The sequence below is a fragment of the Oncorhynchus tshawytscha genome, linkage group LG06 (genome assembly GCF_018296145.1).
Source record: "Oncorhynchus tshawytscha isolate Ot180627B linkage group LG06, Otsh_v2.0, whole genome shotgun sequence".
NCBI classification, from domain to species: Eukaryota; Metazoa; Chordata; class Actinopteri; order Salmoniformes; family Salmonidae; genus Oncorhynchus; species Oncorhynchus tshawytscha.
In genome coordinates, this window is record NC_056434.1 from 58,188,176 (window position 1) to 58,204,438 (window position 16,263).

The following is a 16,263-nucleotide window of genomic DNA, read 5'->3' on the forward strand; positions in this document are numbered from 1 at the left end:
GACTTCAGTTGAAGGAACTACAATCACGCCTGACAAGGCCAATGAAATCCGTGCCTCGCTGGAAGCCCCGCCTTCCACAGGTGATAAGCATGAGGCTTGGAGTCATACCACCGCATTGACACGTACTGCTTACAAACTCCCTGGAAGTACCTGTAGCATTCTTGAGGAAACTTGGAATTAACAATGGCAACTTTCCTTTCCGGGATGCTGGCCTTCTAGGCAGATTTGCAAAGAAAATGCCATATTTCAGAGTGGCAAATTAAAATAAAAGATTAAGATGGGAAAAAGAACACAGACACTGGACAGAGGAACTCTGCCTAGAAGGCCAGCATCCCGGAGTCGCCTCTTCACTGTTGACATTGAGACTGGTGTTTTGCGGGTACTATTTTATGAACTGCCAGTTGAGGACTTGTGAGGCGTCTGTTTCTCAAACTAGACACTCATGTACTTGTCCTCTTGCTCAGTTGTGGGGCCTCCCACTTCTTTTTCTACTCTGGTTAGGGCCAGTTTGCACTGTTCTGTGAAGGGAGTAGTACACAGCGTTGTACAAGATCTTCAGTTTCTTGGCAATTTCTCGCATGGAATAGCCTTCATTTCTCAGAACACGAATAGCCTGACGAGTTTCAGAAGAAAGTCTTTGTTTCTGGCCATTTTGAGCCTGTAATCGAACCCACAAATGCTGATGCTCCAGACACTTAACTAGTCCAAAGAAGGCCAGTTTTATTGCTTCTTAAATGAGCACAACAGTTTTCATCTGTGCTAACATAATTGCAATTTGGTTTACTAATGATCAATTACTCTTTTAAAGTGATAAACTTGGATTAGCTAACACAACCTGCCATTGGAACACAGGAGTGATGGTTGCTGATAATGGGCCTCTGTACGCCTATGTAGATATTCCATTTAAAAAGTCAGCTTTTTCCAGCTATAATAGTCATTTACAACATTATCAATGTCTACACTGTATTTCTGATAAATGTTATGTTATTTTAATGGACAAAAAATAGTTTTTCTTTAAAAAAACAAGGACATTTCTATATGTATATACATATAAAATATTTTTGACCACTACAGTAGTTACTTCACAATAGTATCATAATTAACAGAGTAAAAAGAAGGAAGCCTGTACATAATAAAACTAATATTGCAAAAAATGTGGCAAAGCAATTACATTTTTGTGCATCATGTTATGTGTATGCTTGTAATCGGTAAGGGATAGGGACTTCTCCAGGATAAAAAATAAACAGATTGGAGCTAAGCACAGGCAAAATCCTAGAGGAAAACCAGTCTGCTTTCCACCAGACACTGGGAGATCAATTCACCTTTCAGCAGGACCATAACCTAAAACACAAGGCCAAATCTACACTTACCAAGAAGACAGTGAATGTTCTTGAGTGGCCGAGTTAAATGTTTTACTTAAATCTATTTGAAAATCTATGGCAATACCTGCAAATAGTTGTCTAGCAATGATCAACAACCAATTTAACAGAGCTTGATGAACTTCGAAAATAATAATGGGCAAGTGTGGAAAGACTCAAAGCTGTAATCGCTGCCAAAGTTGCTTCTATAAAGTATTTAGTAAGCGGTGTGAATACCTATGTAAATGAGATATTTCTGTAGTTCATTTTCAATAAATGTGCAAACATTTCTAAAAACATGCTTTTCATATTGTCATTATGGGGTGTGTAGATGGGTAGATGTGTGTAGATGGGTGAGAAAAATAATATTTCATACATTTTGAATTCAGGCTGTAACAAAGCAAAATGTGAAATAAGTCAAGGGGTATGAATACTTTCTGAAGGCACTCTAGCTGCCAGACACAGATCAGCACGCAGACTACTGTCCTATACAAACAGAGAGGCAGACAGTGTACAGCTCTTACACACCGTTGTGGGTGTGTTGGAGAACTGGACTGCTCAACTCCTTGAGAAAGCCTTCGTTCGAGAAGAATTGGATCACTAAAAATTCGAAAGAACTCTGCAGGTGTTTCTCTGTTGTGTGGGTATTGAAAAAAGAAGGTTAGATAGACTATTTTCCCCATGCTTCTGGTGCATGGGTGCGCTCTTGGCCAAGTGTGAAGAGCTACTTGTAGTGGGTATGCAACGTATATGTCCAGAGTATCTAGTCATTCTATGGAGTTAACTGGCTACAGGGAGAGATATTTAACTGGATCCTGAGCAGTAATGGTGCGTTGATAAAATCCCTGGAAAGCCAAACCAGGAAATAAATTGCCATACTCAAATCAAATCAAATCAAATGTTATTTGTCACATACACATGGTTAGCAGATGTTAATGCGAGTGTAGCGAAATGCTTGTGCTTCTAGTTCCGACAATGCAGTAATAACCAACAAGTAATCTAGCTAAGAATTCCAAAACTACTACCTTATAGACACAAGTGTAAGGGGATAAAGAATATGTACATAAAGATATATGAGTGAGTGATGGTACAGAGCGGCATAGGCAAGATACAGTAGATGGTATTGAGTGCAGTATATACATATGAGATGAGTATGTAAACAAAGTGGCATAGTTAAAGTGGCTAGTGATACATGTATTACATAAAGATGCAGTAGATGATATAGAGTACAGTATATACATATACATATGAGATGAATAATGTAGGGTATGTAAACATTATATTAGGTAGCATTGTTTAAAGTGGCTAGTGATATATTTTACATCAATTTCCCATCAATTCCCATTATTAAAGTGGTTGGAGTTGAGTCAGTGTGTTGGCAGCAGCCACTCAATGTTAGTGGTGGCTGTTTAACAGTCTGATGGCCTTGAGATAGAAGCTGTTTTTCAGTCTCTCGGTCCCAGCTTTGAAGCACCTGTACTGACCTCGCCTTCTGGATGATAGTGGGGTGAACAGGCAGTGGCTCGGGTGGTTGTTGTCCTTGATGATCTTTATGGCCTTCCTGTGACATCGGGTGGTGTAGGTGTCCTGGAGGGCAGGTAGTTTGCCCCTGGTGATGCGTTGTGCAGACCTCACTACCCTCTGGAGAGCCTTACGGTTGTGGGTGGAGCAGTTGCCGTACCAGGCGGTGATACAGCCTGACAGGATGCTCTCAATTGTGCATCTGTAGAAGTTTGTGAGTGCTTTTGGTGACAAGCCCGAATTTCTTCAGCCTCCTGAGGTTGAAGAGGCGCTGCTGCGCCTTCTTCACGATGCTGTCTGTGTGGGTGGACCAATTCAGTTTGTCTGTGATGTGTACGCCGAGGAACTTAAAACTTACTACCCTCTCCACTACTGTTCCATCAATGGGCAGGTAGTTTGCCTGAGGCTGAATGTATCTCACTGGAGAAAGCATCCGAGCGAGCGAAACAGCGCCCCTCTGTCTCTGCATGTGAAGCCCATCTATGTAGGCAACAACATTTCCACCCCGCTGATCCTCAACACTGGGGCCCCACAAGGGTGCGTTCTGAGCCCTCTCCTGTACTCCCTGTGGTGTTCCCTCTGCTGTTTCCTGAAGTCCACAATCATCTCCTTAGTTTTGTTGACGTTGACGTTGAGGTTGAGGTTATTTTCCTGACACCACACTCCGAGGGCCCTCACCTCCGCCCTGTAGGCCGTCTCGTCGTTGTTGGTAATCAAGCCTACCACTGTTGTGTCGTCCGCAAACTTGATGATTGAGTTGGAGGCGTGCGTGGCCACGCAGTCGTGGGTGAACAGGGAGTACAGGAGAGGGCTCAGAACGCACCCTTGTGGGGCCCCAGTGTTGAGGATCAGCGGGGTGGAAATGTTGTTGCCTACCCTCACCACCTGGGGGCGGCCCGTCAGGAAGTCCAGTACCCAGTTACACAGGGCGGGGTCGAGACCCAGGGTCTCGAGTTTGATGATGAGCTTGGAGGGCACTATGGTGTTAAATGCCGAGCTGTAGTCGATGAACAGCATTCTCACATAGGTATTCCTCTTGTCCAGATGGGTTAGGGCAGTGTGCAGTGTGATTGAGATTGCATCGTCTGTGGACCTATTTGGGCGGTAAGCAAATTGGAGTGGGTCTAGGGTGTCAGGTAGGGTGGAGGTGATATGGTCCTTCACTAGTCTCTCAAAGCACTTCATGATGACGGAAGTGAGTGCTACGGGGCGGTAGTCGTTTATCTCAGTTACCTTAGCTTTCTTGGGAACAGGAACAATGGTGGCCCTCTACATCCTATGTGGTGATAATTGCGTAACCTGTCATTTCATATGCCTTGCCACCATGATAGCCAAGAACAAGATACAATTCAACCACACCTATGTTTCCTCACAAACCAGAGAGCAACATCTGTCCGTTGAAGTCTAGAAAGCACATTGCATGTAACATGTTACATGACCTACAGCATTGTCAAGTAAGTCAATGTTTCCGAAATTTTCGGAATCATAAATAACTATTGATTTACAACAGAGTATGAATTCATGGTTGGATCAGAATCACTATGATAATCATTGGCCAGTATGGAAAATTAAGTAAAACCACAAGTCAAAATCCCTATCTCCATCCATGGCTAATTTATGAAAGGGACATTTTTAGCTAGCTAGCTAGCCCCCTTAGGACAACAACATAACGCGATGCAACAATTCGTTTTTTCTGTCAATGACGTTTGGCTTTTGATGTGATTGGTGTGAAGGCAAATCCAAACTGGCTTCCCTTCACACTTTTTGGGTGCACCAGGACCATTCACAGTTTTGCTCACTCAGTTTCGCTCAACACTGTTTGGCTATTCATTTATTTTTAATATCAAGGGAGGCCAAAGACTCTTTTTTGACAGGACAGCATGAAATAGATGGGCTTCACATACAGAGACAGAGGGGCGCTGTTTCGCTCGCTCGGATGCTTTCTCCAGTGAGATACATTCAGCCTCTTGCGAGTTGAAGGAAAATTATGAAACACAGACAGGCAAAAGATAAATAATTGTATATGTTTTTTCTTGGTACATTTTTTGGGGACACCTGGCTTCCCTTGAACTCCCTGAATACGCTCCACTGATCCTGATAGAGAGACTTAAGATGGATAATCATTGTGTTGAATGTGTTTTGCACCATTAGTCTCGTTGACCCATGTGTTACTAACAGCTACAACTGTCTGGAAAATACAGAGAGTATTAATGCAGGGGACAGACACACACAAACACACAGGAGGAGTGTTTCGCTGTGGACCCCAGTAGCAGTAGTTATCACAGGGGATGTTTGGCAAAGTGAGGTAGTACATTCCAGTGTCTCTAACACTGTGCAGCAGAGACTCGGGACTAAACCAAATAGTCATTCATCTCAATATGGTGTTTAATCAAAGTGTTTTTGCTGGCGGAACAGTCAAGTGGTTGACCTGAACACACAAGGACGATATCCATATGTCTATGTTAACGGTCGTATATTCATACTGGGCATCTCTCTGTTTCAGGATGAAGAAAGCCAAGCAGACCAACTAGAGAGCCTGCAGGAAGACTGCCCAACAGAAACAGTGCCAAGTGAAGGTCTACACTCCTCTTGCACAGTCTTCACATTTTACTACCTTAAATTTTTATCTAAAAAGGATCATATATTTGTTTTTAAATCCTACAGATCTACACAACCTACATTTTCAAAGTGAAAGTTATATAAAAAAGCGAAGATGTCTTCACACCACAGAGATAATACTTGGTGGAAGCGCCTTTGTCAGCTATTACAGCTGTGAATAATTTTGAATAATATTCTACCAACTTTGCACAACTCGTAGGACAACATATTGTATGCCATTGTTTTTGTCAAAATAGCCCTAAGTCAAAACATTTGGTTGGGGATCATTTATGTACAGAAATATTCAAACATTGTCTCTGATTTTCAAGAAAACGTAAGTCAGGTCTAGACCACTCAGGAACACTCAACACCTCTTGGAAAGCAATTCTGGTGTCTTTGACATAAAACATTGTGTAATTGTCTTTCTGAAAAATACTGAGGTAGGTTTTCCTTTAACTTTTTACCTGGGGTTTGCTCCTTTCATATTTGTTTTGACTTTGATTCCTTCTTTTCACTTTGTCATACAGGCCAGTAATGTGAAGGGAATGCACTGTTGTTGATCCCTTAGTTTTTTTGTATTGTGGCGGCAGCATCATGTTATGGGTATGCTTGTCATCGGCAAGGACTGGGGAGTTTGTCAGGATCAAAATAAATATGAAAGAAGCAAAGCCCAGGTAAAATGTTAGAGGAAAACCTGAATCGGTCTTCTGAAAACCCTTGGATAGTTGTATTTTTCTGTGGGACAATTACACAATTTGCTATGCCAAACACACACTATAATGGCTTTCTAAGAGGTTTTGAATGTTCCTGAATGGTCCATTCTCTCCTGACTTAAATGTGCTTTAAAATTATGAGACAAGGTTTGAATATTGCTGTCTATCAATGATTCCCACACAAATGCACTGAGCTTGAGCATTTTTGACAAAAACAATGGATATATGTTGCCCTAAGAGTTGTGAAAGGTTGGTAGAATCTCATTCAAAATATTTACATCTGTAATCGCTGCCAAAGGTGCTTCCACCAAGTATTTACTTTGGGGTGGGAAAACACACAATCAATACATCCTCATTTTGTGTTTTTCAGTCAATTTAAATGTTTTATATCAAATGTGGAGTAGGTTGTGTAGATCAGTAGGAAACAAATCTAATGTAATCCCTTTTTAGATGTAATTTTAAGGCAAATTGTAAAGGGGTGTGTAGACTTTCACTAGCGGCTGTATGTAATGTGAGGCGTATAGCGTGTAACATCTACTCACCTGGCACGCACGCTGAACAGCACTTATCCTGTCCATCACGGAACCTTCCAACCCATGGCTTGCCAAAACCACCACCTCTGTTACCTATGCTACCATAACCACCTGTACCCCTTATAGAATCCACCCCTATTAGCGCCAAGTGAAATTATATCTGCGCATGTATGTTTTTATCTGTGATGTATATACCGTTTTTTTACTATCTTATTTGATTGGTAAAGATTTTTGGAGTTGCTTTGGGCCCTGGCTTCTCTGTCATTTAGGAATTAGAACTGTTCTTTCGGTAGGTATTGATGGGGCTGAGATATGGAGAGGAAGGAAAGGAAGAGATAATGCGGGAGGATTCATGACAGAATTCACAACTCTCAATCCAACTCTATCAGCTTGTCCTGGAGAGTGTACAAGGTTCAGCAATGCAAAAAAAACGATCCAAGAGGCATGGGGATGTTCACGTGTGCAGGGCAGCGCCACTAGAACACACTTACAGTATGTCTGCTTAAGAACACACAGGAGTGAATGGACATCCCTGTCTAGTACCGACTCAACCAATATTTTTTTGTTTTGTATCCAGCCATGCTGGATGTTGAAGTATTTTATATAAAGAGTCTTAATGTGAAGCATAGTCTGTGATGTTATTCTCTGAACAACTTTGGTAATTAGCAACATTTAGAGTCAGAACTCTGCTTATTGAGCGACCAATGAAAAAGTAGTAGTCCGTAACCGCGTCATGGTTATGGAAACATTAAAGGTAGTACGTCCAGATTTTATTAAAGGAACAGTTAATCCAGACTACCATAAAGGGAAAGTTCAGTCAGATAACTAACAACCCACGGCTTGCCAACGTCGTAGTTCAGGTTCCCCTTTAATTCTGACATTGACTAGTCCCGTACAGTATGAACTAAAATCCCGGACAACACATGCAGTGGGTTAACCAACTTAAATTTGTTGTCAAGACAGACTACCACGTCAATGTGTCATGAAACATTATGGAAATGATAAAGTTTCATATTTAGCAAACCAGACACTATGAAAAGCAAATATATCAGCAGTTTTAGTGTGCTAGCGTTAGTAGCAGTATAGTAATAGTAGATAGATTGGCTTGACTACCTATTGATGTCATATACTGTATGTTATTTTGGATACCGATGCACTTTACATCCAACATATTCATTCATTAACAATACGTAAGTTTAGAATGTTATAATGAGAACAAGAATATGATCCACACTGTTGGTCTACTACAAGTTAGTCAACTGTTGTTTTTCTAATTGTCTTTAGTGGTATAATACTTTACTTTTACTTTACTTTTTCATATAACAATCTTAAGCATGAGATACATCACATTTTCATTTTGAGTGAAAACAAATATTATAAGAAATATTATATTTTTGTAGTTTTTATACGTCAAACACAAGTTCATATGAAGGTGCTAGAATGTATAATGTCTCCAGATCTTTTCACATGAGCCATTTCCTCTGATGTAACGTCATTTCAATGTTAAACTAGATTGTTGAGTAAAATGTAATCTTTAAATAAAAAGTATTCATTTTTATGTTTGCATACTTTTTTCAATACTGTAAAAAGTAATAACATAAACTATTGGCAACACTACATCAACACATCAACACAACACAGGGGTGGCAGGTATCCCGTGGTTAGAGGGTTGGGCCTGTAACTGAAAGGTTGCTGGATCTAATCCCTGAGCTGACAAAGTAAAATTCTGTCATTCTGCCCCTGAACAAGGCAGTTAACCCACTGTTTCCGGGTAGGCCGTCATTGTAAATAAGAGTTCTTTACTGACTTGCCTGTTTAAATAAAAAAATGTTTTTTACTCAGGTTAAGTTGCCTTTATGTCATGGTTAATCTACAGCTAAAGCTATTGCAGATCAGACCCCACAAACCCTGTTACAGGAAACTAGCGTAGTGTGTGCATGGGCCCTAACCCCTGCCAAATCTACAGTTTTAATATGGGACAATTAACACACACACATGCACATGTGCACGCACACACACACAAATACACACACAAGGGAACACATACATACACACTGCGCCAAGCAGGCCTCTCTTTTCTCATGCCTCCCTCAGGCATTACAAAGGGGAAACAGAGAGGGTCTGTCTCAGAGCTGCTAACAGACTGTTTACTAATGTCTGTACATACAGACCCCTGCAGTAACAAATCATGGTACTTATAAATTAGAACACAGAATGGCTCAGATGAACCACTCAGAACTATGAAAAGAAGAACTTACGGTCTCACACAGGGTCAATGGAAAACCAGTCCCCATACAGTTAGAATTAGTCATTCAAATTGCATAGCTGCTTTCCAGTGTGTGTGTGTGTGTGTGTGTGTGTTTGGTTAATTGTTCACCCATACTGTAGCTCCCATACTTTAACAATATGCATACAGCCTTAGGGTCAGTCTGTGTTTGATGTCTCACACACACACACACCCACACACACACACACACAGTAGAGATTAAAGGAGAGAATGGTCGGAGTTATTTAGCCGTTAACTGAACCACTGGTCATTATAGGAACACATTACAGTAAACAGGTTTGACCTTTGCACTTTGCTGTGTGGGGGAACTGATGCAGAACTATAGACTCTGTGATGAGAGAGATTCTTGACGGAACAAGTAGTTGCAGACCTATCAGAAGATTAGGGCCTATCAGATGCTGTTCTATTCACTCCGTTTCTATCTTCAACAAACCAGCTTTGTAGGTCCATTCGCAGGTAAAACAGGCAGGCATTTCACAACCTTTGATGACCAACCGGCAGGTACTACTGCATGCATGCATGCATTAACCTATTACATGTTGAACTTCCATTCTCTCAGGGTAGGGGCACAATGTATGAATTTATGGTTGGAACAGAATCGCCATTATAATCATTGGCCAGTATGGAGAATTAAGTAAAACCACAAGTCCAAATCTCTATCACCATCCATGGGAAGTTTATGAAATATGCAACAATTGAAGTTTTTTCTTTCAATGACGTTTGGCTTCTGATGTGATTGGTGTGAAGCAAAATCCAAACTGGCTTCCCTTGACATTTTTTTTGTGCCAGGACCATTCACAGCTGTGCTCACTCAGTTTAGCTGATTAAAATTATTATTTTTATCAAGGGAGGCCAAATGCTGGCCAAGCACGACTCCAACACCATCATTAAGTTTGCCGACGACACACAGGCCTGATCACCGACAACAATGAGACATCCTATAGCTGTCGGTCAGAGGCGGTCAGAAACCTGGCCGTGTGGTTCCAGGACGACAACCTCTCCCTCAATGTGAGCAAGACAAAGGAGGTGATCGTGGACTACAGGAAAAAGAGAGCAGGACACGCCCCCTTTCACATCGACTGGGCTATAATGGAGCGGGTAGAGTGTGTCAAGTTCCTTGGTGTCCACTCCACCAACAAACTATCATGGTCGAAACACACCAAGACAGTTGTAAAGAGGGTACAACAACACCTTTTCCCCCTCAGGATACTGAAAAAATTTGACATGGGTCCCCAGATCCTCAAAAAGTTCAACAGCTGCACTATCAAGAGTGTCCTGATCACGACACTCAGGTTAAATTATCTGAACCAATTATATTAATTTGGGGACAGGTCGAAAAACATTAAACATTTATGGCAATTTAGCTAGTTAGCTTGCAATTGCTAGCTAATTTGTCCTATTTAGCTAGAAAATTTGTCCTGGGATATAAACATTGAGTTGTTATTTTACCTGAAATGCACAAGGTCCTCTACTCCACCAATTAATCCACACATAAAACGGTCAACCGAATCGTTACCAGTCATCTCTCCTCCTTCCAGGCTTTTTCTTCTCTTAACTTTATAATGCAATTGGCAACTTTCATAAATTAGGTGCATTACCGCCACTGACCTATTTTATCTTTCAGTCACCCACGTGGGTATAATCAATGAGGAGATGGCACGTGGGTACCTGCTTCTATAAACCAATGAGGAGATGGGAGAGGCAGGACTTGCAGCGCGATCTGCGTCAGAAATAGAACTGACTTCCCACTTGGCAATGCAGACGCTCATTGGCGCACGCGAGCAGTGTGGGTGCAATAATTTAATATTATAGATTTCAACGCGTGGTGTAGTCAGCCTGTAAGGCGCTACAGATGGTAATGCGTATGGTCCAGAATATCACTGGGACCAAGCTTCCTGCCATTCATGACCTACAGTTGAAGTCAGAAGTTTACACACACTTAGGTTGGAGTCAATAAAACTTGTTTTTCAACCACTCCACAAATTTCTTGTTAACAAACTATAGTTTTGGGAAGTCGGTTAGGATATCTACTTTGTGCATGACACAAGTCATTTTTCCAACAATTGTTTACAGGCAGATTATTTCACTTATAATTCATTGTATCACAATTCCAGTGGGTCAGAAGTTTACATACACTAAGAGGACTGTGCCTTTAAACAGCTTGAAAAATTCCAGAAAATGACGTGATGGCTTTAGCAGCTTCTGATAGGCTAATTGGCATCATTTGAGTCAATTGGAGGTGTGCCTGTGGATGTTTTTCATGGCCTACCTTCAAACTCAGTGCCTCTTTGCTTGACATCATGGGAAAATCAAAAGAAATCAGCCAAGACATTGTAGACCTCCACAAGTCTGGTTCATCCTTGGGAGCAATTTCCAAATGACTGAAGGTACCACGTTCATCTGTACAAACAATAGTGTATGTAAACCTCTGACCCACTGGGAATGTGTTGAAGGAAATAAAAGCTGAAATAAATGATTCTCTCTGCTATTATTCTGACATTTCACATTCTTAAAATAAAGTGGAGATCCTAACTGACCTAAGACAGGGACTTTTTACGAGGATTTAATGTCAGGAATTGTGAAAAACTGAGAGTAAATGTAGTTGGCTAAGGTGTATGTAAACTTCTGACTTCAACTGTATATACTAGGCCTGTCAGAGGAAGGCCCAGAAAATGGTCAACGACTCCAGTCACCCAAGTCTCCTTAACAGCTTCTACCCCCAAGCCATAGGTGTCACGCCCTGATCTGTTTCACCTGTCCTTGTGATTGTCTCCACCTCCAGGTGTCGCTTATTTTACCCAGTGTATTTATCCCTGTTGTTTCCTGTCTCTCTGTGCCTGTTCGTCTTGTATGTTCAAGTCAACCAGCGTGTTTTCCCCGTGCTCCTGCTTTTCTATTCTCTTTTACTAGTCTTCTCAGTTTTGACCTTTGCCTGTTTTTCTGGACTCTATTCCCCGCCTGCCTGACTATTCTGCTTGCCCTGACCTCCGAGCCAGCCTGCCATTTTGTACCTCTGGAACTCTGAACTGGTTTTGATCTTTTGCCTGTCCTCGACCATTCTCTTGCCTACCCCTTTTGGATTGCTAATAAACATCTTGGACTTTAACCATCTGCCTCCTGTATCTGCATCTGGGTCTCGCCTTGTGCCCTTCTAATAGGACTGCTGAACAATTAATCAAATGGCCACCCGGACTATTTACACTACTGCTAATTGCTGTTAATAATTATCTATGCATAGTCACTTTACCCCTACCTACATTTTAAAAATTACCTTTACTAACCTGTACTCCTGCACATTGATATAGCCCCTGTATATAGCTTCGTTATTATTTTATTGTGTTACTTTAATTTTATTTTTTACTTCAGTTTATTTAGTAAATATCTTTTTAACCCTATTTCTTGAACTGCATTGTTGGTTAGGGACTTGTAAGTAAGCATTTAACGGTAAGGTCTACTACACCTGTTGTATTCGGCGCATGTGACAACTAACATTTGATTAGCACTAAATAAATAGGGAGATTTTTGTTTGGAAACACTGCCCTAAGTATATTCAGCTCCAAGCCAGCACACAGACACAGAGAGGGGTTGTGTGAAAAACTGTCACCCCATATGTATTGCAACAACCAGTACGGGGGGTCTGATGTTTCATAGAGCACTGTTTGTATAATTACCTCACATAATTTGTTAGATAATGGTGTGTAGTGAGAGTCATCCTACATGCTATTCCTCAGTCCAGCAGGACATATTTCTGAGGTAATATAAAAATTTGATTTCCCCAGTTGGTGAAAGATGTGCATCAATAGAGGTGCTGTATGTAGGCTATTCTCATTCTGTTCCTATGTGTGTAGCTTCCTGGATGTGAGGGGAGTTTCTTTTAAAATCCACAATACACACTGTGAGAGGCAAAAGTATAAGAAATAGATTGGACTTTATTTTCTATTTTCTACAGCGTAGAACAGTATCCAGGAACTAAATCTCATGGTGATACGTGCTAGGCGGAACATATAATATCCTAACTTGTCCTGCTACAGCCCAGCAGGTGTCTTCACAATTAACTGTTACGACCACCCTTGTGACCCACATCTGGGTTTGTGGAGGTGAGATGGCTGCTGCGAGATGTTTCTGAGCCAGAGGCCAGAGTTCCAAATAGTCCTTTATAAATAAAAAGAGAACAGTTGATTCCTAAACGTCCTAAAGCCACCCCATACAGACTAATCTCCGTTATCCTTTCAGTGTGATTTAACCTTCACAGTATTTCCAATAGCCTAATGTTCATTATGACTTGAACAGGTGAGAAACAGGTTGCTTTGACTGTTTTTTTTAAATGTTCAATATCAAACTGGGTCGTTACGGTTTCTACAATCTGAGTTTGAATGAATTCCATCCTTTGCTAATAATCGTCTCTCAGTTTTTAAGAGAGCAATGTCCCCCTTAGACGAGCTCAATTTTTCATCTCAGTGTGAGGTACCACTTTGGTTCCAGTTGGGAAGGTGTCTGTCTGACTCCGAGTCACCAGCAGCAGTAATATCAGGCTTACCAGGGAGTATCTGTTGCCGGGAGGCAGAATATTTTCTGAGTGTAAATATTACACTGACAATTCTCTGGTGTGTAGAGAGATGAGACACAGATGTGTGTTCAGTATTTAAGTTTCTCCTTTGTCGTTCTAATATTTTCCTCTCCTTCTGCTTGTCAGTGATTTGCTGGTGAGTTTGTGAGCGTTTAAAGTGCTAATTTTGCTGACATAACTCTCTAAGAAACGATTGTACATAATGTCCTTCCATCACATTTTCAGTTGTGTGTAAGATTGTTTTCTTTGCAATTACAATGTTTCTTAACACTTTAGATGAAACAACAGTGAATTGTTGTGCAACAAAATAATAATGTGGCCCAACCTTACAGCTGCTCTGCTTCTGTCCTTTCCTTCTTCCCACTTCCCATCTCCCCTGGCTACCCTCCAGGACAGCTTTCTCTCTCTCTCTGTCTCTCTCTGTCCATCTCTCGGTGTCTATCTGTCTCTCTCTTTCCATCTCTCTGTGTCTCTCTCTCTCTCTGTCTCTCTCTTTCCATCTCTCTGTGTGTCTCTCTCTCTCTCTCTCTCCAATCTTGTCTTTCTGAATGGAAGCTGTAATGCTATAGTAAGTGTCCATTCGGATAGTCTGATGCGGAAAACACACGCGCTCCGTCTTCACGGCACCCAAACCAAAAACGGATTTAATGAGTTGTCAGCTATGTTTAGAGCCATGTCATCGTGGATTGCTCTAGAAGAAGAAGAAACACACACCTATTAAGACGAGGTGCTGGCTAGCGGAGTAGAAACTTGAAAATAAAAGAGAGCCGCACACTCTAAGAGCTCAGATGCAAAAATGTAATACCAACGTTTCGACAGCCAAGCTGTCTTCATCAGGGTATAATCACAAACACTGCGGGATGACTCGTTTATATAGTGTCAAAAGACACCGGTGTCTGTAATCATGGCCAAGATGGGCCTAATATCATTGGTTAATAATCAAATATTAAAATGTCATACAAAGAACAGCATACAAACAACAAATGGATAGCATACGATCATAGATTAATTTAACTACACAAGTTGACAAACAATTACAATGGCAAAGTCACAATAGTCAAGTCTACGTTGAGACCGAAGGGCGCAAGGATCTTTAAATTAAAGATCCAGGCAGCCTCTCGTTTTAACAATAAATTATCAAGGTCACCCCCTCTCCTAGGGAGGGTGACATGTTCGATGCCAATGTAACGCAGAGACGAAATCGAGTGGCCTGCCTCCAAGAAGTGGGCCGCAACTGGATAAGTAAAGTTTTTACACCTAATGGTGCTATGATGCTCTGAGATACGTACTTTTAATTCGCACTTTGTTTTACCTACATAATTTTTACCACAAGGACAAGTTATAAGATAAATAACTGCCTTAGTGGAGCACGTAATAACACCTTTTATTGGGATCGATTTCCCTGTTTGTGGGTGTTTGAAGGATCTACATTTATAAGTGCCATTGCAATTGAGCACAGCCATTACATTTGTAATTTCCATCCAGTAGGGGCGCAAATAGACGTTGTTCAGGAATATCTTGGGGTGGTAAATCAGAGTTTACCAATTGGTCTCTGAGATTTCTGCCCCGCGAGAATACGACCAAGGGAAGGTCCAAAAACACATTACCGAGACTGTCATTGGATTTTAGGATGTGCCAATGTTTGTGAACAATTTGTTCAGAGCACTTTGTTCAGAGCACTTTGTTCAGAGCACTTTGAATAGCGGGTAGTTAGAACGCAAGAATGCGTCTTCTTGCGAGACTGACCTTGAAAAAGGTCATGTCTCATTTTGTTTTGAATTTTCTCAATGGCAATATTAATCTGATCATTATTGTAGCCCCTCACCCTTAAACTTTCTTTGCATCTCAGCCATATTTCTGTCAAAATCGGATTGTTTTTTGCAAATTCTTTTGATTCGACAGAATTGGCTGTAGGGCAAACTATTCTTCAAGGGAAGTGGGTGACAACTATCAGCCCTCAACAAACTGTTACGATCAGTAGGCTTCCTGTAAAGATCAGTGTATAGAACATTATCTTCACACAAGATCAGAAGATCAAGAAAACTGATTTGACGTGTATCAGATTGCATAGTAAATCTCAGATGCTCAGAACAGGAGTTAAGAAAAGCATAGAATGCCTGGAGCTGTTTTGCATCACCCCTCCATAGAACAAAAATATCATCAATATACCGTTTCCAAATAATGATGTGAGGCAAGAAAACATTTTTGAGAGGATTGAAAATAGACTGTTTCTCCATGTAACCCACATACAAATTAGCATAGTTAGGTGCCATGGGGGATCCCATAGCAGTACCTATAGCCAACGTGGAATGCTCTGCCACCAGAGGTTACTCAAACAAAAAGGAAGTTTAGCTTCACAGCGCCTCTCTTTCTAAAGATAAAATGGAACTCTACTATACATAAGTATTTATGAATAGTGTGTAAATAGTATTTTTTGTTTTGTTTCTTGGTGTCTTTCCTATATCTAACTCTTATTTCATTAATTTAATGTGTTATCTTATGTTGTTCTTGTCTATAACTGTTGTGTACTTTGTCATGTATTTGTATGTTTTATGTGGACCCCAGGCAAGGTAGCTGCTGCATGTGCAGTAGCCAATGGGTATCCTAATTGACTAAACCCTTGAAAGTGATTACGACTACACAGGCTATACGAGAGGGTTGTATACATATACGTGGGGTGCGTTTG

General features: G+C 41.0%; 1 protein-coding gene across 1 annotated transcript in view; it reads left to right on the plus strand.

Moving 5' to 3' along the window:
* The window catches only part of LOC112252759 (stromal cell-derived factor 1), a 30,638-nt gene extending 22,357 nt beyond the window's left edge, over nt 1-8,281 (plus strand). Inside the window, exon 4 of the mRNA XM_024424301.2 lies at nt 5,383-8,281. Within this exon, the coding sequence (XP_024280069.1) occupies nt 5,383-5,410 (28 nt within the window). The 3' untranslated portion in view covers nt 5,411-8,281. The remainder of the gene's footprint in view (nt 1-5,382) is intronic.
* The last annotated feature ends 7,982 nt before the right edge of the window (nt 8,282-16,263 follow it).